This window comes from Bos taurus, chromosome 22 (assembly GCF_002263795.3).
Source record: "Bos taurus isolate L1 Dominette 01449 registration number 42190680 breed Hereford chromosome 22, ARS-UCD2.0, whole genome shotgun sequence".
In the NCBI taxonomy this organism is placed as follows: domain Eukaryota; kingdom Metazoa; phylum Chordata; class Mammalia; order Artiodactyla; family Bovidae; genus Bos; species Bos taurus.
Genome location: NC_037349.1, coordinates 50,553,816 through 50,576,757, shown reverse-complemented (window position 1 = coordinate 50,576,757; position 22,942 = coordinate 50,553,816). Strand labels below are relative to the sequence as shown.

The 22,942-nt window shown below is 55.4% G+C and overlaps 1 protein-coding gene across 1 annotated transcript in view; it reads left to right on the top strand.

Annotated features, from left to right (window-relative positions):
• BSN (bassoon presynaptic cytomatrix protein) overlaps nt 1–22,942 on the top strand; it is a 78,917-nt gene that overhangs the window by 28,153 nt on the left and 27,822 nt on the right. Inside the window, exons 2-3 of the mRNA XM_024983183.2 lie at nt 12,345–12,753; nt 21,403–22,269. Of these exons, the coding sequence (XP_024838951.2) occupies nt 12,345–12,753; nt 21,403–22,269 (1,276 nt within the window). The remainder of the gene's footprint in view (nt 1–12,344; nt 12,754–21,402; nt 22,270–22,942) is intronic.

Sequence of the window (22,942 nt, the reverse complement as noted above, 5' to 3'; positions counted from 1 at the left end):
CCTCGGCATCGCTGCCTGCACCTCTCACTACTTGCCACTTCTCTAAAGACTTTGGCATCAGAATCCCAGGCTCCCTGCCCACTCCCCTTGCTGTAAGCCAGGGAAGGAAGGAAGGGAGGAAGGAAAGAGCGCATGTTTTTCTCAGCGCCTGCTGGGCACCTGGCATTGCTCTTCTGCAGGCTGGGTGACCCTGTTCTCTCTGCTGGCTCAGGCTGGCCTGGGCACTCTGGGTGAGGACGCAGGGTTGGGTTAGTCCCTCAGGACATCGGCCCTTCCCCTGGGGAGCAGACATCCTGGACTTTACTTGTTACTCAGAGAGGTAACTCCATGTACCATGAAAAACGTGGTCACACATGTGCTCACACATGTGTATGTGCAGTGAACTGCCCACGCACACAACAGCACCCACACTAGTGCCCACATGCACACCCAACCTTGCACACACATGTGAGCACTCACGCGTACCCCCCACTCACACGTGTGCATGTGTACTCACAGAGCATCTCATCATCTCAGTCTTAATCACCACTCTCAGACCCACATTTTCCTTATGAGTACATCTGTCTTAATAGATTTTTTAAGCCCAAGTGGCTGAGTTTAATGCTCTCGACATGTGAACACGTGTCAGGTAGGAACACGGTCATCCCCAAGCCTGTGCTGGTCGGAGGCTGAGCCCTGGGAAAGGGAGGAGAGTAGGGAAGGGAGCTCTTGGTCGAGGGCTTTTCCTGGCCAAGGGCCCCCACTGAAAAGGACTTAGGCTGCTTGGATAGGAAGTTCTGGCCTTAGGTCAGGCCCAAGGGACCTTGCAAGAGAGCTATCCTACAGCAGCAGGCTGAGCCGTGGGAATCAGCCCCTTGAAGCAGGAGGAAGAATGGGGTGGGGTGAGGAGGGGTGGGGCGAGGGGAGCGCCTCCTACAGGAAGCCTCCCTGGCCTCTCATGTTATTGGGAAATCTCTCCCAGTGGCAGGCAAGCTCCCTGGGAGGCTGGTAGGTGAACCTTCAACAGGAGGAATCTAGAAAGGAACTCCCAGCACCTTCCTAGCCCTCACAGTCTAAGGGAGAGGGAGGTTCAGGAACCCAAGTGCCACAAGTAGATGTTAGATTTCTCCCTCTGAGTTAGAGCCCTCAGAAGTGAAAGACAAGAGAGCCACAGAGGAAAGGCTGTGAAATTGGCAAACAAGGAAACTGAGCCCCCAGCCACGTGCATTTTTCTGCAACTAGGCTGAGGGGGCAGGTAGAACAATGGACACGGGGATGCTGAAGGCTGGAAGGGTGGTGGGAACTCTTGCTTTTGCAGTGTCGTTTAAGGCCTGCTTTTTCCTGATGGAATCTTGAGTCTCATTTCCCATCTTGAGATGTCAGTTTTTTGTCATTCTGATTTTTTTCACAGGCCCTGTAAAGAATTGCATTCACTAGTTAAACACTTCCTCAGCACCTTGACTGTAATAAATTTGAAATCGCCAGGCAAAGGCGTTGTTCAGAGGCTTCTCTTCTCTTTTCAGGACCTGCGGTTTCCAGTGCTGCAGGTCCTTGTCGGAAGGCAGGACTCTTTAGTGGTTGGAATAGCCCTGCCCAAGGACTAGCTCTGTGCCCTGGGCTGTGGGCGCAAGTGACAGAAGGCAGGTGCAGGCAGGGTGGCTCTGGAAGATGAGCAGGCGGGGACCCTCTTCTGTTGTTTCATTTAGAGCTGAAACTAGGGGCCAGACCCTCGGTCACAATTTTCTTTTACCATTTTTGGGTCACAGGTAAGTTTTTCCTTATGGTATAGAAGCATAAAGAGCAGACAAGCTCTTACTAGTTTAAAAAATGTTAAACTAGGAGGGGCGGAAAGGAAAAGAGCAGGCCTTATTTCTGGACAGAGAGGTTTTTAACATGGAGATATTATTTTGGTGTTTCTTTCTCTCCCAGAATACACAATAGTTGTAGTTTTTGGATCCCACTGGCTTCCAGGAGAAGGGAGCTAAGGGTTCCTCAGGCTTGGTGGGGTTTCCCTGCTGGTCTTGGAAGATCAGGCAGTGGGAAGCCTCAGACACTTGAGGTGTGTTCAGGTCCCACCTGGTTGCCCGCGCTCGGCAGATGTTCAGCTAACTCACGTATTAATGATGCAGGCGCTGGCTTATCTTACTCACAGCATTGTTCTGGCCTGTCTTCCTTCCAGCGCTTGGATCATGGCCGGACATGAAGCGGGCCCGTAGCCGTGTTTGTGGCACAGGATGTGTCCCTGGCCCTTAGGCCAGGCTGAGGGCTCAGGCTGCTGTGCTAGGTCTGAAGACAGGACTGAAGCTTGTCAAGCTTTGTGAGCCAGAGTCCTGGCTTCCAATTGGAGTGAGGGGTGAGGCCTGCCGCCTCCGTTGTCACAAAGAGTTAGAGTCTCCTCTTGACTTATCTCCTAGTTTCAGCAGAATCTGGAGGCGAGCTGACAAGCATAACGCTGTCCCCTTGGTAAAAGGCTACAGTTGTAGAATTTGCTGGAGCGAGAAGCAGGGAAGGGCTGGCTCAGCTTTATGTAATAATGCCTGGCTCCTGATTAGAGCTTCCTAGCTCAGGAATCTTCCCCCTGAGCCAGAAAACTGGGAGGCTTTGCAGCTCCCAGTGGTCCTCATGTGGGGTCCCGGTGCAGATGTCTGCAAACCCAGGGCTGTCTGGGGGCAGGTGCCTCAGTGGCTTGGGCTGGGTTAGAGCTCCTGGGCCATGCCTGGAAGCCACAGCACTCCCAGAAGACAGGGTTGGTAAATGAGAACCAAGGGCTGGACTGGGGCCAGAGATCTTGAGAAGGCTGTAGGAGGGGTGAAGAATTTGCCTGTCTGCCATGTGTGCCCTCAGAAAGCTGAGCCTGGGAGGGGAGTCCACGGGGGCATGTGACTGGCCTGGATGCACTGTTGAAGGGTACCCCAGTCACCACAGGCTAGAAAGGCCAGGGAGTTCTTTAAAGTTCAAATGCTGTCGATGCCGTAGCCCTTAGGACAGGAATGTGCAGGGATTAGTCCGTACGAATGTCAGCATACTAGGTCCAGTCCTTATGGTGCCCAAAGGGAAGGGTCCCTAAGGTGGGGCCCTTGTTTCCTCTAATGTCCCAGGTCAGGCCACCTGGAACGCCTGGCAGGGGTTGGGGAGAGCCTTTGAGGAGCTGCTGACCTGGGTCTCAGCTCTGGGCGGTGACTCTGGTCACTCTGCTCTGACCTGCTGCTTCTTCCCTCCTCTGGCCCTCTTGGCTCCGGGGCCCCTGCTCCCGGCTCCCTCAGTAATCTCCTACTGATGTGCTGTTACCCAAGACTGATGAATAAGTGGGAATAAGACATTAGAGCACTAAAAGCAGTAACGCTCCCCTCCTACTGAGTTCTACCTAAGGAAGCCGGTTCCTTTATATGCTATAGTAAAAACAATGTTTGGATCCCTTCCCCTTGGAATTTGTGGTAATTGGCTGAACCAGACATTTGTAAAAGGTAAATGATGTAAATATGACTGTTTAATTCACCTAAAATACGAAGTTGCTTTCAAGCCCTACCAGACTCATTTCCTACAAATCTTGCCTAATTGCAAGTTATTTTTCATCAGTTGATTTTAACTACCTGTGTGAACTTCTGCTTCCTTCGACTGGCAAACAGAGATTGCAACCAAATTAGATTCTGGGAGCCCCTGGCCTCCTGGGGGTGCCCAGTCTGACCAAAGAGACAGACAGTGGGCAGTGCCTTGCAGTGGGGCAGCACTGGGACCGGGCTGGTGGGGGACACACAGGGAGGGGGACCCCGGGAGGCTCCGCGCCAGAAGCCGCATTGGAATGGTGCTGTTCAGCCAGCGCTCTGGGGAGCCTGTGGGCACGGATGCAGGAAGGCCTCTGGCCCCTTGGGGAGTTCCCAGACCTCAGGCAGGGCTTGCATTAGGGGATGTGTGGACAATGCTTGAGAGACAGGATGGTGTGGAAGGTAGCGGCCTGTGACTTGAGACCCAGACTAGGGAACAAGGTTCCTATGAACTTTTAAAAAATGAATGAATGAATAAAAACGTCTAGAGATGCACTCTGAGCCCCTGGTGCTGGCTTTGTGTCCACTCACAGGCTCCTGAGGCCTGCAGCTGAGTGTTGCGGAGACCTCACCTCTGTGCTGCTGCTCTTAGCAAGACAATTCCTTTTTGGTTCATCTGGTCAGAAAGGCTGGGGAGGGCCCCCCGATAGCCTCAGGCCTCCCCGACCCTGACCTCAGTACACCTGCGATGGGGCAGGGCTGAGAGCAGGAGAGAACCTGGTCTTGGCAACCGGCAGAGACCCCTTTAAAGACTGGGAAAGTAAGAATTCCCTCTGAACCGGAGCACACGTGCTGGGAGAGGAGGGAGACAGGACAGTCAAGTGAGGCATGGAGAAAAACATGAAAACTCCTATTTACATTGTGCCCTATCTCATTCTTTCAAACATTGCCAGTTAGGGAGGTGTGTTTTAGCAGTAATATATATGCACTTAATTGGTAAATAGTCATCTGTCGGGGATACGTGAACATGTTTTAGCGATAGGGACTGGTGATCAAAAAGGCAGGAGGAGGCTACTGGCCTGAAAGTGGGCAAGTCAGGAAATGTTTTCTTATGTGAAAACTGGCTTTTTTTTTTTTAACTCAAACTTTATCAATTCTACCATCCCTTCTTGAGAGAGCTGCTCCAGGGCCCAGAACTAGATCCTGGTGCCCACTGTTCTGCAGCCCCTGATTCTCTGCCTGGACACACTGGTGTGTGTGACCATCCTAGCGGTCCTTCCTAGCCTGGGCCTTAAAGAAGTCCTCCCCCTGCATCTCCTTGGCTGTAATTGCCCGTTACAGAAAGGTCAGCCAGGGATTTATCAAAAACCTTGTTTGAACCCTGCAGGGCTCTTCCGGCTGCTCTGACTTAGAAAAAACAGTGTCCTTAAGTTCACTCCCCTCCTGGTGAGCAAAGACAGCTCTTTATTTGTGTGAAGTATCTTTCTTTCAAATACTCAACTGGAGGCGGCAGGGGGCGGGCGGGGGGTGGGGTGTGATGCTCTAGAAGGCTGCCATGTGGAACCCAGCCTAGTTTTCCCTTGGGACCCCGCACAGTCTCTCCCCGCTTTTCCGGCCAGTCTGCCCAGCCTGAGCAGGCCCCCCTGAGCACACCTGCCAGGGCAGCCCCGGCTCTGACCCCAGGGACATACCTGGGGTCAGAGCATCTTCAGCCACTGGAGCTTGTTGGCCTCCTGCCTTTCTTGGGGGTTTTTGACAGAGCAGAGCCCAGCTTCTGACCAGCGCAATCTGGATTATTCCTCCTGGCACTGGTCATGGAATGGGACAGCAGGCCTCAGGTTACTGAGGAGAGTTGCGGGGGAGGCCGATGGGCTGGGCCTTGTGGCGGAGGCTCCTTCCTGCTTTGCTAACCAGCTTTAAGACTTGTCTCTGATCAGTCAGTAGCCTTAAATGCTGAAAGGGAGGAGAGCTGGTGGAAATACAGCTATTTTTACATCCTCCACCTTTCGTGGCCATCTTTTAAAAATATCTAGCCTGGATAAGGCATTTTTAGTCTTCCCCTCCTTGTCTTCCAGCCACTCCTCCGTGCTTCTGCCCTCTCCCTCCTCCGCCTGCCTGTCCTCCTGTGTCTTTCCCACTTCATGGCAGTTTCCTCTCCCCCTCCTGCTCACCTGTCCTCATCCCAGCCCTCCCCAGGGAGCAGGGCTCCCGGAGGCTGAGGGAGGTACACTGGCCTCCAGGGCTCTCACTGCTGATGAGCCACATCCATGAAACCAGGGCTTCCTGAGGCTGGGCTGGGTCCTGCCTATGGACACCTCCCTCCCTCCCTTCTGTGCCCAGTGGAGACCTTTGTTAAGGAGGTTCCTCTGGAGATTTGCCTATGAACTGAACCCTTAACTCTCCCAGGTAAAAATATCTAGACCTGTCTGAATTGAACCCAAGCTCCAACCCATCTCTTGATGTCTCTTGGATGCCCCCACGGAGATCACCAATTCGACAAAACCAGCTCAACCTTGTGATTTTGCCATTTCACCCCCCAGTCTCCACCCACCAATTGGCTTCTCTCCCCGGATCCTCCAGTTCAGTCAAAAGGACCCTGCTCCCCAGACCCCAGGCCAGAATACTCCTGCTGAGCCTTCCCTCTCTCTCAGCCCCTGGACTGTCTTTTGGGCTGTCACCTTATTCTATCTTCCTGGTAGGGTTTCCCTGCTAGCTCAGCTAGAAAAAAATCAGCCTGCAATGCAGGAGACCCTGGTTTGATTCATGGGTCAGGAAGATCTGCTGGAGAAGCGATAGGCTACCCGCTCCAGTATTCTTGGACTTCCCCGGTGGCTCAGCTGGTAAAGAATCCGCCTGCAATGTGGGAGACCTGGGTTCGATCCTTGGTTAGGAAGATCCGCTGGAGAAGGGAAAGGCTACCCACTCCAGTATTCTGGCCTGGAGAATTCCATGGACTGTATAGTTCATGGGGTCACAAAGAGTCGGACACGACTGAGCAACTTTCAGTTATTCTCTCTGTCTCCCTACCTCCACCGTCTCTTTGTCACAGAGTGGAATACTTCCTTGTTTGAAAAGCTTAAAGGCCCTGCTCTCCTGGCCCTTCCCATCTTGTCTCTGAATTCAAGTTGTTTGCTGCACGCTGTCTCCAGGAGCTGTTCTAAATGCTGAGAACAGCACTGACTTACACCCTGTCATGGAGCTACCCCAGTGACTTAGTGATAAAGAACCCACCTGCCAATGCAGGAGATACGGGTTGGATCCCTGGGTCAGAAAGAACCCCTGGAGAAGAAAATGGCAATCCACTCCAGTATTTTTGCCTGGGAAATCCAATGGACAGAGGAGCCTGGCAGGCTACAGTCCATGCAGTTGCAAGGAGTCGGACTTGACTTAGCGAGTCAACAACAGCAACACCTTGTCATGCATCTGGGTCTTTGCACGTGTTTTCCCTTCTGCCTCAGTTCCCCTTTACCTGGGAGGGGGGCGGCAGGCAGCCCATCCACGAAGACTTGGTTTAGACGCCTCCGAGTTCTCAAAGCCTTCTCAAACTCCACCCCGGACTGTGTGGACGTGTCTTGCAATTTGTTTGCACATCTGGTCTCATCTCTGGACTGGAGGCTCCCCGAAGACTGGATCCCTATCTGATCCACTTTTTAAAAAATTTATTTTAATTAAATATTGAATAGGTGTTTATACAGAATCGGAGAAGGCAATGGCACCCCACTCCAGTACTCTTGCCTGGAAAATCCCATGGATGGAGGAGCCTAGAAGGCTGCAGTCCATGGGGTCGCTGAGGGTCGGACACGACTGAGCGACTTCACTTTCACTTTTCACTTTCATGCATTGGAGAAGGAAATGGCAACCCACTCCAGTGTTCTTGCCTGGAGAATCCCAGGGACGGGTAAGCCTGATGGGCTGCCATCTATGGGGTCACACAGAGTCGGACACGACTGAAGTGACTTAGCAATTATACAGAATATAAGAATACTTATAAAATATGTATAAAATGTAAAGAATAGCAATACAATGAGCACCTGTGGACCCACCTTGCATTTGTGAGTCGCAATCCATTCATACCATCAGCACCTATCACACAGCCTGGAGCTATCATTCCAGGGGTCAGTGAATGTTTGTGAATGACTGAATGCTCGAATGAGCAAGTGACTTGAGTGTGGTTTTCTCTGTGAATCACATTGCCGTGCTTCCCACTCCTCTACAGCCTCACTGTGCTCACCCAGAGGCAACGCGGAATGTTTTAGGACAAGGACTGGTGGCCTTTTTTTTTTTTTTGACCACACTATGCGGCATGTGGTATCTTAGTTCCACAACCAGAGATCGAACCCATGCCGCTCGCAGTGGAATCACAGTCTTAACCACTGGGCTGCCAGAGAAGTCTGAACTATTGGGCTTGGTATTGGAATCACAGCACCACCACTTACAGGTCATAATGGCTTTGCAAGTTCCTTAACTTCTATGTGTGGCAGTGTTCTCATCTGTAAAATAGGCAAGTTGCATCCTACCACATGGATTTGCCGTGACAGGTACCTGGCATATGGTGGTGTTCAGGTGTGTGCAAGTGCACGGTTGGCACAAGCACTTCTGTGGTCAGTGGAGTGTTCTGTGTGGTGGAACTGGGGGTATACAGCAAGTGGCCAGAGAGGGCTCGGAGTGTTGCTCCTGCCGTTCTGCCCTGCATGAGGCCAGATCCAGGGCGGGCCAAGTGCACGCCCATCATGTGCCGTGTTTCCTCAGCTCAAACACATTTAGGGGCCACGTTTTACTGTTCTGAGTCGTGATATGAGTGCAGTCCATCCACCCAGGAGACACGTATGAGCATCCAGTGAGTGCTGAGTTCTGGGGCAACACTGTGGAGGAAGCCCAGAGGTCTTGCCAGGACCACAGAGGGTGCACGGGTGCAGCAATGATGAGTCAGGAGGTCTCAGTGCCCTGGAGCACAGAGAGGCCGGAGGGACGGAAGCTGCATTTTTTTTTTTTAGATGGACCAGTTTTAAAGTCTTTATTGAATTTGTTAGGGCCTCCCTGGTAGCTCAGCTGGTAAAGAATCTGCCTGCAATGCAGGAGACCCCAGTTCGATTTCTGGGTCGAAAAGATCCCCTGGAGAAGGGAAAGGCTACCCACTCCAGTATTCTTGGGCTTCCCTGGTGGCTCAGACGGTAAAGAATGGGCTTGAATTTGTTACAATATTGCTTCTGTTTTATATTTTGGTTTTTTGGCCTCCTTCACCAGGAATTGAACCCACACCCCCGGCACAGGAAGGTGAAGTCTTAACCCCTGGATGGCCAGGGAAATCCGGAAGCTGCGTTTTTTAATAGGTTGGTCCGCAAAAGTGTCCCCACAACAATGCCACCAGAGCCAAGACTCTCCCTGTGTCTGCTCCCCTTCTGCCGGTCCCGCTCCTGTCTCTGCGTGTTTGTATCTACATGCACTCCCTTGAGTGTGCATGCAAGTGCCAGCAGGTGCCAACATCCAGAGACAGGAGCGGGCCTGGCGGAAGGGCAGCAGACCCAGGGCGAGAGAGAGAGTAGGAGGCTGGAGGGAAAGGGCCCGAACCTCACGGGACCTCACGGGCCATTATAAAGCCTTTGGCTCTTCCTGTGGGAGGGAAAGGAGGGTTTAAGCAAACAAGGGAAGCAGTTTGACTCATGTGTATAAAGGATTATCCCAGCTGCCGCACAGAGAAGACCGTAGACGGGCAAGAGGGAGCAGCCCAGCTTGTGCAAAACTGGAGAACAGAGGGCACCGCAACTTGAACTAGGTGGAGCGAGGAGGCAGCGGGATGTCCAGACACTGAAGCCCAAGATTTACTGATGACTGATAAGGCCTGAGAGGAGAAGGAGTCAGAGTCTCCAAGGGGAAAATGGGGAGGAGCACGTATGTGGGCAGATGGGGGCCTCAGTTTGGGCATGTCACGTTCGAGGTGTCTGTAAGACATCTCGGTGAAGACATGGGGTCGGCAGGGAGAGGAGAGGGGAGTTCAGGGGAGGGGTCTGGGCCAGACACACATTTGCAGTTACCAGTGGGGAGTAGGAGATAAAGCCTTGAGCCTCAGGCAGCTGTGGGCTTGGAAAGCCTCGTGTGCACAAAGGCTGAGTCCCTGCAATGTTGGAAGTGGGATTCTGGGTTTGGGAGACGAGGAAGCACCTGCAGAAGAGCTCAGAACAGCATGACCAGGAGGGAGGAAGCCACCTGGCAGAGGGTGGTGTTCCCAGAGGAAGCTGAGAATTTCTTTCGGGAGAGAGGGAGGCCTCAGCGCTGTCGGGTCAGGGGATGATCAGGTGAGAGGAGGAACCTAGAAGCGACTTTTGGATTTGATGCCGTGGAGGTCACCAATGACTATGACCTGAGAGACTTCTGTGGAAGGATGGGCGAAGCCAGGTGGCCTGGTTGAGAGGAAGGGAGGAGTGGGGCTGGAGGCCATGAGTGGAGGCCACTCTTTCAGGGAGTTTTGCTGTAAGAGAAGCAGAGAAATGAGGCAGTAGCTGAAGGGGAAAGTGGGCCAGATTTCCTTTTTCTTTTTCAAGATGGGAGAAGCATCTTTGTATGGACATTAAAATCATCTGAGTAGAGAGGTAAGCAAGGATGATGAAGGAGAGGGGAGAATTTATGAAGGTGAGAAGTGGGCCTTGGGAGCAGGAGACTGGCAAACATAGGGACAGTCGTCAAGAGGCCTTAGTTGTACAAATTCCCCTCCAGCCGCTCCCACTTTCCCAGCAAGATTGTGGACAGTCTGTCAGTGGCAGTGAGCAGAGGGAGGTGGCTGGCGGCCTGGAGATCAAGGAGAAGGTGTGAGGAGTCGTCCAGGAGACAGGAGAGTTAAGGGTCCACGGGTGTGTGTCGCGATTGCCGGGCGTCAGTTGCAGCCACCACATGGTGTGTGGACACACATCGGGCCTGTGTGCAGGGGGCACCAGCCTCGCCACACAGGCTCTGCTGGGTGCAGAGGGCATTGCTTGTTTGTTCACTGCCACCACAGCTGAGTTGAAAGTTAACCTGAATTTGGATCCCTGATGGTCACATACAGTGTCCCCAGAAAGACTGCATTTTGACGCAACATTGAATTAAAAAGTCACTGTGTACACAAAAGACTGCGTGTCACACAGCATGCAAAACAAACACAGTAGAAATTGCTTACTTTCTCAGAAGAAACCACGGACCTTGCCCAGCCTGGAAACAGGGTTCTGGTCCCTTTGCATATTATAAAGGGCTCTCCATAGCTTCTGATGAGCTTGCAGCCCCAAGTAATTTAAGTAAGATATGAAACGATGCATTTAACCAAGTGGGGTTATTTCTTTATGACACCTAGAAATTAGTCTACTGAAAGGCCCTGGAGCCCTTTGGGCCTAGAGATGGCTGCAGCCACCACCAGCCACCACACTGCACTGGGCCTCACAGCTGGCGGCAAAGGTGACTTCCAGAGGGCTAGACTCAGGCTCTGGCCATCCGAAGTGGCCAGTCTGTGAGACTGGATGGGTGGATGTGTGCTGTGTTGGCTGACAGACAGTTAACAGTGTCCTTTTTCTTTTTCCTGGAAGAGTCTTTATTAGACCGAGGGTGTGTCTCCTCCCTGGCAGTCCCTTGGAAGGGAGGAAGGACCATAGAGTGTCTTGGAGTGGATCTCCCGGCGGGCTCTGCGGTTCCCCTCTAAAATGGCTTTACCTGAGACAGCCTACCAGTGGGCTCCTGAATCTTTTTGGCAAGCAGATGGCGTTCACATAAGGGCAGCAGACTTAGAGTCTCCTTCTGTTAGTCAGACCCTACAAGGACTGGGGGCACAGGGGCCGAAGGGGCCAGGCCAGGATGCTCCGCAGGCGGCTGTGGCCAGGCCTCCGCAGTGACTTTCAGCCAGGCTGCTCTGTTGCCTGGGTTCCAGCATCCACCCAAATGAATACACACTGAAGCAAGTATAAAATGTCATGGAAGCAGTGTGAAGCCTTGCCTTTGGCTTTTTGTACGTGGCTTTCTTCAAACTGGAAAACTGGGAGGGGGGTCAAACGAAGGAATGTGGGGCATTGAGTTTAGCCTCATGGTTTGCCTTCTACTCAGCTCTGATGCCTCTGCTGCAGCTGGGCCATGTCGGATGGAGGTGGGGGTCAGGCATATTGAACTCCCCTCAATGGTTCCTCAAGGCCTGGATCCTAGAGCTCTGGCCCTGTCCTTTCTTACAGTAGCAGAAAAGTAACAAACACATCACCCATCTTGATGGACTTGGTCTGGCATTAGACATTCTGGAAGACCACCAGAAGGAAGGCTCCATTGTCCCTGCTGGAGGTGGCATTAGCTGGGCCTTCGAGGGCCTCCCCTGCTTACCTCCAGCTGCCCAATATGGGCCTCTGAAGCAGACAAGCCAGAAAGTAACAGACCTGCCAGAGCAGTTGATCTAAACTAGCTGCATGTTGAAATCACCTAGGGAGGGAAAAAATACTAATGCCAGCGTCCTGCCCTCACAGATATTGATGTAATTTGGTGTGCAGTCTAAGAGTCAGAAATGTTAAAATCAGTCTAGGTGTTATTCATATATAGTTTAGAACCTTGGTTCTCAAAGTGTGGTCTGCAGACCATAGTAAAGGCATCACCTTAGAGATCGTAAAAATACAGACTATACCGCAGACCTACTGAATCAGACTCTGCATTTCAGGGAATGAAGGGAACATTCCTGAGCCGACCACATGGCCTGGTGCTGACGGCTCAGGTGGGGACACTTGTCAGGGCTCAGCATGGAGCACAGTTAGCACTGGGCTGGTGGAGGGCTGTGCTAATGGCACCGGCTGGCAGAGGGGGGTGGTGAGGGCACCTGGCAGCCACCTGGGTTGGTGGAGACCTCTGCAAGCAACTTCTCTAACCTTGTCATTTTCAATGTCATTTCAGCGTTCCCCGGAGACTGGACCCCAAGGAGCCCCTGGGTAGCCAGAGAGCAGCTTCCCCAACCCCGAAGCAGCCTTCTGCTACCACTCCCGGCCGTGAGAGCCCCCGGGAGACAAGGGCACAGGGCCCTGCAGGCCAAGAGGCCGACGGCCCCCGCAGGACGCTGCAGGTAGACAGCAGGACGCAGAGATCAGGGCGGTCCCCCTCTGTGTCACCAGACAGAGGCAGCACCCCCACATCACCCTACTCCGTCCCCCAGATCGCCCCCCTTCCCAGCAGCACGCTGTGTCCCATATGTAAGACCTCGGACCTCACGTCAACCCCCAGCCAGCCGAACTTCAACACCTGCACCCAGTGTCACAACAAGGTCTGCAACCAGTGTGGGTTCAACCCCAACCCTCACCTCACCCAGGTAATCACCTCTGCGCCGGCTCCCCCCACCCCACCTGCCTTCCCAGGCCTCCCCTGGTTCCCTTTCTCTTCCTGGTCATTTCCCTTGGCCGTCAGCCCCTGCGTCTTCCCTGGGCTGGGATTCTGGCTCCCAGGTGTGGAAGTAGAGAGCAAGTCCTGGTCCCAGATCTCCAGAGGAGCTGATTACTGCGCCTCCTGAAAGCTTGGGCTCAGTCCTGTGTAGAAGGTGCTTTCCTATCTGCTCCAAGTCCGACCTGGAAAAATGCCCTAGGGAGGCCAAAGAGAGCCTTACGGATAGCTTTTCCCATGGGTGCACACTTGGAGAGGGTCATGAGCAGCCTCAGGACCCAAAGAGAGGCAAATCTCCCTGACCCCTGGCCAGCCTCCCTCCAGTGGGTCCTGGAGAGGGGACCAGGGGAGGGGAGCAGGTGTTAAGGGAGGCAGGGGACTGGGCTTTGGGAAGAGCCTCCTCTGTGTCCCCTTCCGGTTAGCTGGGGCCTGAGGGGGCAGAGCAGCTCCCCTTCGCCGGTGAGGAGCCAGGATTCACATGGTGACAGTGTCCTACCCTCACTCCGAGGCCACTGGAAGGTCATTTCCATGAGATTGGCCTCCTTTCTGCCCTAGAGGACCCAGGGTCCCCAGCCCTACCCTGGCTGTGTTGGGATGCTTTGAATTGCTGTGGAGTGCTCATCCAAGCCCAGGAGCCTCTCTTAGGTGCCCTGGAGGCCAGGTGCTCCAGTTTACTAGCTGGGCTGGGGCCCGTGCCTCTGAAATGAGTGGCTCCCTCCCTCCCTGCTGCAGTAACCCCCGGAAGTCTCCGATTGTCCCCCCAGAGCTCTGCTCTTGGGCTGGTTGGAGCATGGTGACTGCGTGGCTGTGGCTGCAGCTGGGATTAGCAGCAGCAGGAGCCGTTTGGATCACGTGGGTGGGGGAGGGCTGAGTGAGAATCGTTCACAGGTCGGGGTCTATTTGTGACATGAGGTGCTGTGGGTGTGGGACGTGTGGTTTGCGAGAGGTAAGTGTGAGATTCCGAGGAAGGAGCTGCCGGTGTAGGGAGATGACTCAGTGCGTTTGGAGTCGCTCCTGGAGTGTGGGGGCTTCCTGCGGAGGCGTGCACACTCGTGATTATTACATCTGTGATTAGAAACGGCCCGTCCCTGCGCTGATCAGTTAGGTAAGTGTTGCTCCGTAGTATCTAGAGCACTGTGATGAAGGCCAGGGAAGCTCACCTGTGATCCTGCTGCCGAGAAGCCAGAAGCACCCAGCTTCGCAGGAGCAGGGGGTTTGGCAGGCAGGGATGAGAGGCCACTGCGGGAATCTCCCCACCCCACCCCCCGCCGCCTTATGCTGGCCCTGCCCCCTGGGATCCAGCCTCTGGAGAGGCTCATAGAGCAGCAGGACCTGAATGACGCTGGGTGTGGTGGGCGGAGATCAAGGGAGAGCCACACATGCAGCACCAGTCCCACGGTGGGCCTCCCAGCCTTTCCCCCACACCGAGGACCTTCGGTGAGCAGGGAGGGGAGCCAGGCGTGGGCTGCGCCTGGAAAAACAGCAGCGTGGGAGGGCCTGGCGACACTCAGTCCATCTGCCTCATTGTGCCTGGAGGAGCCGAGGCTCCGGTCCAGGAGGAAAGGGGCCCCCAACTTACTGCAGAGGAAGAGCAGGCCTCCGGGCCAGGCCCTTCACGGCACGTCCAGGCAGGAGCTCCGAGACAGGGCTGTCACTGGCCGCCTTCCCCAGACCTGCTTTCATGGCTGCGGGTATGGAACCCAGTTTGGGAAATGCTGACCATTCTCCAGGTGCTCACCTGACAGGGTCTGAATGTCTCTCGCCAGCCCCAGGAGACCCTCCCAGTGAGGACGCACTGACCAGGAGCCCAGAGGTGTTCACATTTAAGCCTATCCAGTGCCCAGTGATGGGGACAAGACAGGAAGGCTGTTCTCTCCCTGGATGTGGGTTCCTACACAAGCACCATAACCTCCCGAAGGTCGCATTTCTCTCAGGGAGAAGCAGGCTGTGGGTGCCAGCCTCGGTGGCTTTGCTGATGCCCCAAGCCTGCTCCACTCTGTTAGCCCGCCTCTCTGCTCTTCAGTGACTCTGCATTCAGGTCTGCCACCCCTTTCTCCTCCAGGACAGAGACACCTGTTCTGATAGCTGGGCGAAGCAGACAGGTGTGGCCGTGGGCCAGCAAGTAGAGGGGAACAGTGAGGTCGGGGTGGGAGCCACTCCTGGAGAGGATGAGCCGTGCCCTGTCTGTCAGCCCCATCAGGGGTCTCCTTGCCCCGCTCGGAGCTGCCCCAGCAACGCATGCTGGCTTGGAACTCCTCCAGAGGAGTCCGTCCTCACTCCAGGAACAGCAGCACGGGAATGAGTGCTGTGCGGAGGCAGGGTTGACTGCACGCCTGCGTCTCACTCCAATCAGCAGAATTCTCCTGGAGCACCACCCAAAATGAGGCTGCAGCCTGCACCCAGGGGTGCCCACCCTCTGCCCCTGTGGGTACAGCAGGGCTGCCACCTCCTCCCCGCTCTTCCAGGTCCAGGAACCCGTGTGCCTTCCACCCCCTTGCTCTAGTCAGAATCACTCACAAGCCCCTCTAAGAAAACTATGGAGACATGATCACGGTCTTTCTCCACCTGTTGCAAGGTCTAGATGTTGTTGAGACCAAGCTACTGTGCCTCACCCCACCCCCACCCCCTGGCAAACCTTGGGCTTAGGTATGTACCCAGGGAGGGTGGTGTGGAGAAGGGAGGGAGAGACGCAGTGGCCACAAGCCTCTTCCTCTCCTGACTGCATCCCACTCTTTCCGGCGGCGAGGGCCGGGCCACCAGATGGCCTGGGGGTGGTGCTGTGAGTGCAGCCTGGATCCCTCTGCCGCAGCCTCCAGCCTTGCCCCGTTCCCTCCGTTCCTTCCTGGTCACCTTGCCACCCGCCCAGGCCGTGAGGAAAGAGGAGCAGGTGTTAGAAGGACATGGATCAGCGGTGGGCTGAGGAGCGGCTAAGGTGTCTTCCTCTCTTCCTGGGCCCAGCCCTCCCTGTTCCACCTCCAAGCAGAGGGGATGTGAAAGGACCTCTAGGTGGCCTTTGTTCCTTCTGGGTGGGTTTGCTTGGCAGTAGCCACTTTGACCCAAACCATCTCTGAGTCAATAGGGAAATGCCCTGAAGCTTCAGCCAGCCCTGGGCAGCTAGCCCTACCAGCCCTGCTCCCAGGAGCTGGGCCTCTCGGTTGTCTCGCTTGGATCACTGTGAGGTGGAGGCTAGAGTCACTGGGGCAGACCGATGAGGCTGCTGTGCAGGAGAGGGGGTTTTTCACTGCTGCGGCCATCAGGCGTGGCACACCTAACTTTAGCTATGAGAGGAGGCTGTAAAATTATCTGAGAATGAATATATAGCACAGAGAAGATAGGCCTGGGAGGGAGGGGGGCCATCTGGTGTAGGACCGGGGGACTTGAGGGCTCTTGGGAGGTGGGGAAGGACCAGCAAGGTATAAACTCTCTTCCTTTCATGGAGCTTCAGGCTAGTGAGGCCTTCCAGCCCCAAGCAGCAATTGGGTTCAGCCTCCACTACCCAAATCCTGGCCTCGGATGCTAGGCAGGTTCCGAGGACCTTTCTCAGGGTCCTGACCCAATGACATTGGCACGGACCTCCCCTGTGGGCCAGGCCTGGCTGAACAGGCTCTGGGCCAACGTGCCCTGTCCTGTGGGACCCTGTGGTGCCCACCTCTAGGCCTGAGGTCAACCAGTTGACAGGGGAATCAGTTTAGTGGCAGACTTGAGACAGTCGGATGCTGGATGAGGCAGGTGACGTGTCCGATGCCGTGGGCAGTGTGAGCACACAGTCCTGCCCCCGTCCCTGGCCCACAGTGGGCTGCATGCCTCCAGTCGCGGCCTGGCCCGTGACTCACAGCCCGGAAGGGCATGGCATCATACTGGCCAGTGGGGCCCTCCCAGGAGCCTCTGGACTTGGCACCAGCAGGGAGGGCTCATTTATAACCCGCTTCTGTGATGTTTCAGCTTGTACCAAAATGGAAAAAGGCGTGAATGCAGCATCAGGTATGATGTCAGTGCAGTGATCCGACACGCAGCCTGCCTGCTCTCCCTGGGAGGGCTGGGCTCTGAGGCAAGCGGCTGCTCTCCGCAGGAAGGTGGGCCACGTGACGTGTGCCACCCTCCTTCCTCCTTGCTGGTGGCGCCGTGGAAGGGGATGCTGCAGGAGCACCCATTACTGCTGGGGGCCCAGAGCTTCCCGGCAGCCCTGGAGGTGACAGCGCCACAGGCCCCACCCTGGGCAGCCTTCTTTGGGGCCAAATAACCACATGCAAGGCTGGATTCTACCCTCTGGGGCTGAGACACAGGGCGGCAGGTGCAGTGCCACCAGTGTCCCTGTGGGAAAGATAGAGAAACCCGTCCCGAAAGGTGTCCCCACTCCCCTTCCTGCCCCGGAGCCCCATGGAGGGAGAGGCCACGCAGACGTGCGCTTCCCAGAGCCCCCAGCCTCCGGCTCCTGAAGGATGGCATCACTTCCATTGCCCTGTTGCGCACTGAACGGTGCGAGGAAGGGAGCAGCTGAGAAGGCTCTCCCGGGGAGGACCTCCCTTCAGAGCCCACGGGGCTTGCTGTGCTCACCCTCGAGCCGGCTCCTACAGCACAGGCACTGCCTCCCTGCTGGAAGCCACTTTCCTAGAGCCTCTGCTTCCCTGCCTCCGGACCAGCACACCGCCCTGAGCCTCCCCACCCCCACTGCTGCTCAGGCCCCCACTGGGCGGGGTCCAGGGGCCTCTGTGCCTCTGAGATGGCAGGATGGGCCCCTCGCTTTCAAGAAGGATCAGCCACCACCTGGCAGAGCCATCTACCTGGTAGCTGGAGCCCTGGGAGGTCCCCTTAGCTCCACCTCTGGGTCTTGGGACAGGAGGTCTGTGACTGGCACATCTCCCAGCCGAGTGCCAAGTTAGGCTTACGGAGTTATCTGATAACAAGGCTCTAAAACAGGTCCTCTGTCACACTGATGGAAGGCCTGCTCTCTGATTCTAGTGGGCAGTAGGCTAGGAGGGTGCCCAGGAGCCACAGACACGGTCCAGCCAAGGAAGACTCTCTCTGTGGTTGGTCCCGGAGTCTGGGGACCTGCCCCAGGCCTGGTCATGGATCCATAGCCTAGGTGGGCTGGTGATGCACAGCCATCTCCCTGCCCAACCAGTGGGCCACCCGCATGTCCCTAACATGGGATAAGGATCTTGGAGTAGGGAGGAAGAGGCTGAGGATGACCCCCTCCCAGCAGGCTCCCAGGGGTCCACGGGGGAGCCAGAGAGGGGAGTCTTACGGATTCAGAGATTTGCTCAGCCAGCATCCTCCCCAGGAGGCCTGTGTGCTGGTCCTCTCGGCCCAGGCCTGGGCCTGGGAGGGGCTGGGAGAGGGCACAGTGCAGGCTCCTCGCCGTCTGGAAGATGCTAGATAGAAATAGTTGCACCCATCTGGGAGATGACTCACTGAGGGGCGTTTTAGCCGTTTCTTGGCGAGGTTCTATTTTGGGTGAGACGCCTGTGACAGCCTGGGTGCCGGGGGCTGGATAAGGGGAGCTTCTTGTGGTAAGTGCAGTTTTAGCACAGGCCCTTGTTGACCCCTTGTTGATCCAGGACCCAAAACAGGGTCTCCCTGAAGTCTCAGAATCAAAGGGTCTCACCTCCCAGATTCCTCTTCTCCGGAAATCCCACCTCAGGGCATGCTTCACAGACAGAACCTTGGGTGTGAGCAGTGTACTCACCTCAGGAGCTGAGTCTGTGGCTTCCGCCCTGGGCCAGGGCCTTGGCATCCTGCTCAGGAGGGTGATCATCTCCTGGGTTTCTTTGAGGGTTAGCCCAAACAGCTCGCCTCTGCAAGCTCCTACTTTGGGCAAAAATGAACCCTGACACCCCTACCAAATATGACTTCTTTAAAGGAGTCTTGGGGCTGAGTCCCAAGGACACACATTGTCTTCTCTGTGACTTTCTCCGTCCAAAAGTATACAGAGCTGCCTTGGGTCTTCAAAGCGCTTAGATGAGTTCACAGTTCCCGGCTTGGGGCGGGGCAGTTCACACCCAGTGCTATGGCATGACTAATCTTATGGTTTCCAGAGCTGGGCTTGGTCTTTGAGTTTCTCAAGGGCAGCTTCTAGACCTCTCACTTGACTTGCATGAGGCTCAGTGGCCTGAAGAAGAGGTAGACATGTGAAAGGCACTGGGCTTCAGGCTGCAACTCAGGAGCTGGGCAGGGCTGGCAGGGCCAGTCTCTCCAGCAGCATCACTTCCTAGCCGGGTAACCGCAAGAGCCAGAGGCTAAATCATATTAGACCTTGGTTTTTCTCTACTGTGAAGACAAAATGAAAGAGTGCCTGCAAACATGCCCTGCATGATGCAGGGCGCCATGGGGTACTCACCAAAGTGCATGTTTCTCCCCTGTCTCAGATGCTACTCTTGGTTTCATGGCAAGACAGCCAAGCCCAGGCTCCCAAACTCCAAGTCAGCCACAGTGGCAGCCGTACAACCTTGTGACCTCAAGGCAGAGAGCAGGGCCAGTGGTACCTACTGAGGATGGGCAGAAGGGGCTTTCTGCCCCAGGGACCAGACTGAACTTTCCCTGGCAACTAGGCTACTGTGGTGCATTCAGACTCTAGTTGCAACCATGGATGAGCAGACTTGTCCTCTGCCTTGGCTCAGGTTGAGAAGGAGGAGCTCCTTCCACACCATGGGGTGCTGACTCTCCAGTCTCATGGCTGTAGCCTTGTAAGAGCCATGCCCCTATTGATAGGTTATCAGGCTTCATCCCCCAGCAAGACTCTGTGGCGTAAGCTCTGCTCTGTGCCCGGTACTATGCACTGTCCCTGGACCACCTCAATAAGAGCTCATGGGCAGGGCAAGGAGACACCCAGAGGAATAAAGTAGCATACGCTTTGGGAAAGAACAAGTACCATGAAGACAAACTGGGTGGTTAGCTACAGAGTACTTCGGAGGGATTTTCAATCATATGGTCAGGAAGGGCCCTGATGGGGAAGTGATCCTGGCTGAGACATGTGCAGGTAGCTGGCTCCGGGGCTGAGGAAAGGGTGAGTGAAAGGCCTGGTTATGAAGAGAGCGCAAAGGATCGATTGGTAGAAGAGGAGACCAACATGCCTGAGGTGAGAGGGCAGGAGAGAGGGACAGAGAGAGGCATAGGCTGGAGTAGATGGGGGCCCTCCTGGATCACAGAAGAGAGTTCCCATGGTAAGTGAGGGGGGAGTCCACTAGAGGGCTTTGAGCCTGTAAGTGACATGCTCTGATTTATATTTGGATTTTGAGAGGAAGATAATATTGGCTCATGTAACTGGGAATCTGAGGGTAGATTTAAGGCAGAGCTGAATCCAGAGAAATAAATGAAGCCATGGGGTCTGCTCGTTTCTCCTGTCTTGGCTCCACTTCTGACTGTCTCTTCACTTCATTCTTAGCGCCTCTCTGCACGCTGGGCAAGAAGGCTCCTGCCCACGCCACTGCTACGTCCTTCTGATGAGTGACGCTATCTCCTACTGTTCATTCACCCTGAAATATGGAAGGGCACTGATTGGCCCTGTTTGCAAGGTCATGTGCCCATCCCTGCAACCCTGGCTGAAGCCAGTGATTGGCCCAACCCATATGTGAGCCTGCTCTCCTTGGGAAGGAGCTAATGACAGAGAGAAATGACACATCCATCCTGTGAACAGCAGCACATGCCTTGTTTAGTCTGGAGGCACAAATTATCCCTAAAAAAAAAATTTGTCTTCCTTAAGAAAGCAAAAGATTTTTTCATTTGGCTTACGTCACTCACATCGTATCACTTTGCCCTCATTTATTTCGCTCTCAAGAAGTTTCATTTGTATCTTTTCTCCTCAGCAAGACTCTGAGCTCCTCAAGGACAGGGATCATGGTTTCTTTTTGTTTTCTTTTCCTCCCTCTCCCACCTACTATTCTTCACTCCTTTATTCATTCTGCAAGTTTTTATTGAGTGCCTGTTGCATACCAGGCACTTGTTCTAGGGCCATGCGGTCTGTCCTGATATATGTTTTAAAAGATCACTCTGCTGCCCTGTGGGAGTGACCTGAAGCAGGCAGCAGGGGAAAGAGAGTGAGCAGTTGGAGGCTATTCTTAGGTGGCTCTAGTGGTAAAGAATCCACCTGCCAGTGCAGGAGACACAGGAGACGTGGGTTTGATTCCTGGGTTGGAAAGATCATTTGGAGAAGGAAAGGGCAACCTACTCCAATATTCTTGCCTGGAGAATCCCATGGATAGAGGAGCTTGGCGGGCTACAGTCCATGGGGTCGCAAAGAGTCAGACATGCCTGAAGTGACTTAGCATGCACAATGAGGGGTCATCCAACCAGGAGGATGGGAGCGTGGGTTGGCGAGGTGGGATGTGGAGACGCACAATGTACCCAGGTACAGCCAGTGGGTGTGGGAAGGACTGTGGCCGGCAGTGGGTCGGCAGTTTGGGGCTGGGGGGTGTGTGAGTGCCTCTGTTCATCTCCGTGTACCTGGCAGCCCAGAAACACCTGTCCCAGGCTTGGTGCTCCTGCCTGTGCGAGGAGCTGGCCCTGGCTGCTGGGGGCTGCGAGGACCTGGGCCGTGGGTGCCCCAGTCCTTAACGTCCTGGTGACCCTGCTGCTTCCTCCTCAGGTGAAGGAGTGGCTGTGTCTGAACTGCCAGATGCAAAGGGCTCTAGGGATGGACATGACCACGGCGCCTCGCTCCAAGAGCCAGCAGCAGCTGCACTCCCCGGGCCTGTCTCCTTCCCACTCCCCAGCCAAACAGCCCCTGGGGAAGCCAGAGCAAGAGAGAGCTCGGGGCCCAGGGGGACCACAGCCTGGCCCCCGGCAGGCCGAGACAGCCAGGGCCACCTCAGTGCCGGGGCCTGCCCCAGCCGCCGCCCCTCCGGAAGTGGGGAAGGTGTCTCCCCAGCCCTCTCTCCCCATCAAGCCTTCCACAGCCGAGCCTAGGCCCCCAGCAGGAGAGGCCCCAGCCAAGAGTGCCACTGCAGCGCCCTCCGGGCCTGGTGCTGCTGAGCCAACCCAGGAGGGCCTCACTGGGAAGCTTTTTGGCCTTGGTGCGTCGCTGCTGACCCAGGCGAGCACCCTCATGTCTGCGCAGCCTGAAGCGGACTCCCAGGGCCAGCCTGCCCCGAGCAAGGGGCCGCCCAAGATTGTCTTCAGTGATGCCAGCAAGGAGGCTGGCCCAAGACCCCCAGGCTCAGGGCCTGGGCCCGGGCCCACAACTGGAGCCAAAACTGAGCCTGGTTCAGGGCCCAGAGCCCAGGCGAGAACGGGGGGAACCACCAGCCCAAAACATGGCAGAACAGAACACCAGGCAGCATCGAAGGCTGCTGCCAAGCCAAAGACCACGACGAAGGAAAGGGCCACCTGCCCACTGTGCCAAGCTGAGCTCAACGTGGGCAGCAAGGGCCCCGCCAACTATAACACCTGCACCACCTGCAAACTCCAGGTGTGCAACCTGTGTGGCTTCAACCCGACGCCCCACCTGGTGGAGGTAAGAGCTGGACCAAGCAGGTTCCTCTGGGCCTTGGTGAGGGGCTGAGCCTGGGGTGATGGAGGGCATCAGAGTCAGAAAGGGCAGCAGAAAGCTGATTCTGGAGCAGTCACGGGACTGTCCCTATCGCTGCAGCAGGGCTCCACTCCCTTATCTGGCCTTGGCCCCAGCCTCTCCTTCCACTCTGAGAGTTAAGTGGTGCAGTGAATGGAGTCCTGGTGTCCACTGTCTCTGACCAGCTGACCAGTGCCTGAGGCTGGTCCCAAAGGTAACCAGGCTTAGGAGGCCCTGTGCTGGCTTCCCCATTCCCAGCTATCATGGGCATGGCCCTGATGGAAGATTCCAGTCACCCCTGTGCATGCAAGAAGGGCCTGAGGTCCCACCTTGCCCACTGTCTGTGACCCTCACAGGGGTTGAAGGGCAGTTAGGCAGTGGGCTATGCCCCCATGCCCAGGGCCAGGCAGAAGGCTTCCTCATAGCACGACAGCCCAGCCAGGCAATGTCCTCCCTTCATTTCCTCTTCCGAGGTCATGGGTGTTAATGTTTACTTGTCAATGCCATAACCTTTGGTCCACAGATTCTCCCTGGCAGGGCCTGGCTGTCCATGGAGCTATTTGTGGAGATGCTCAGAGATGTTCTTCTTACCCAGAGGGAAGTCTGAAGAAGTACTGGG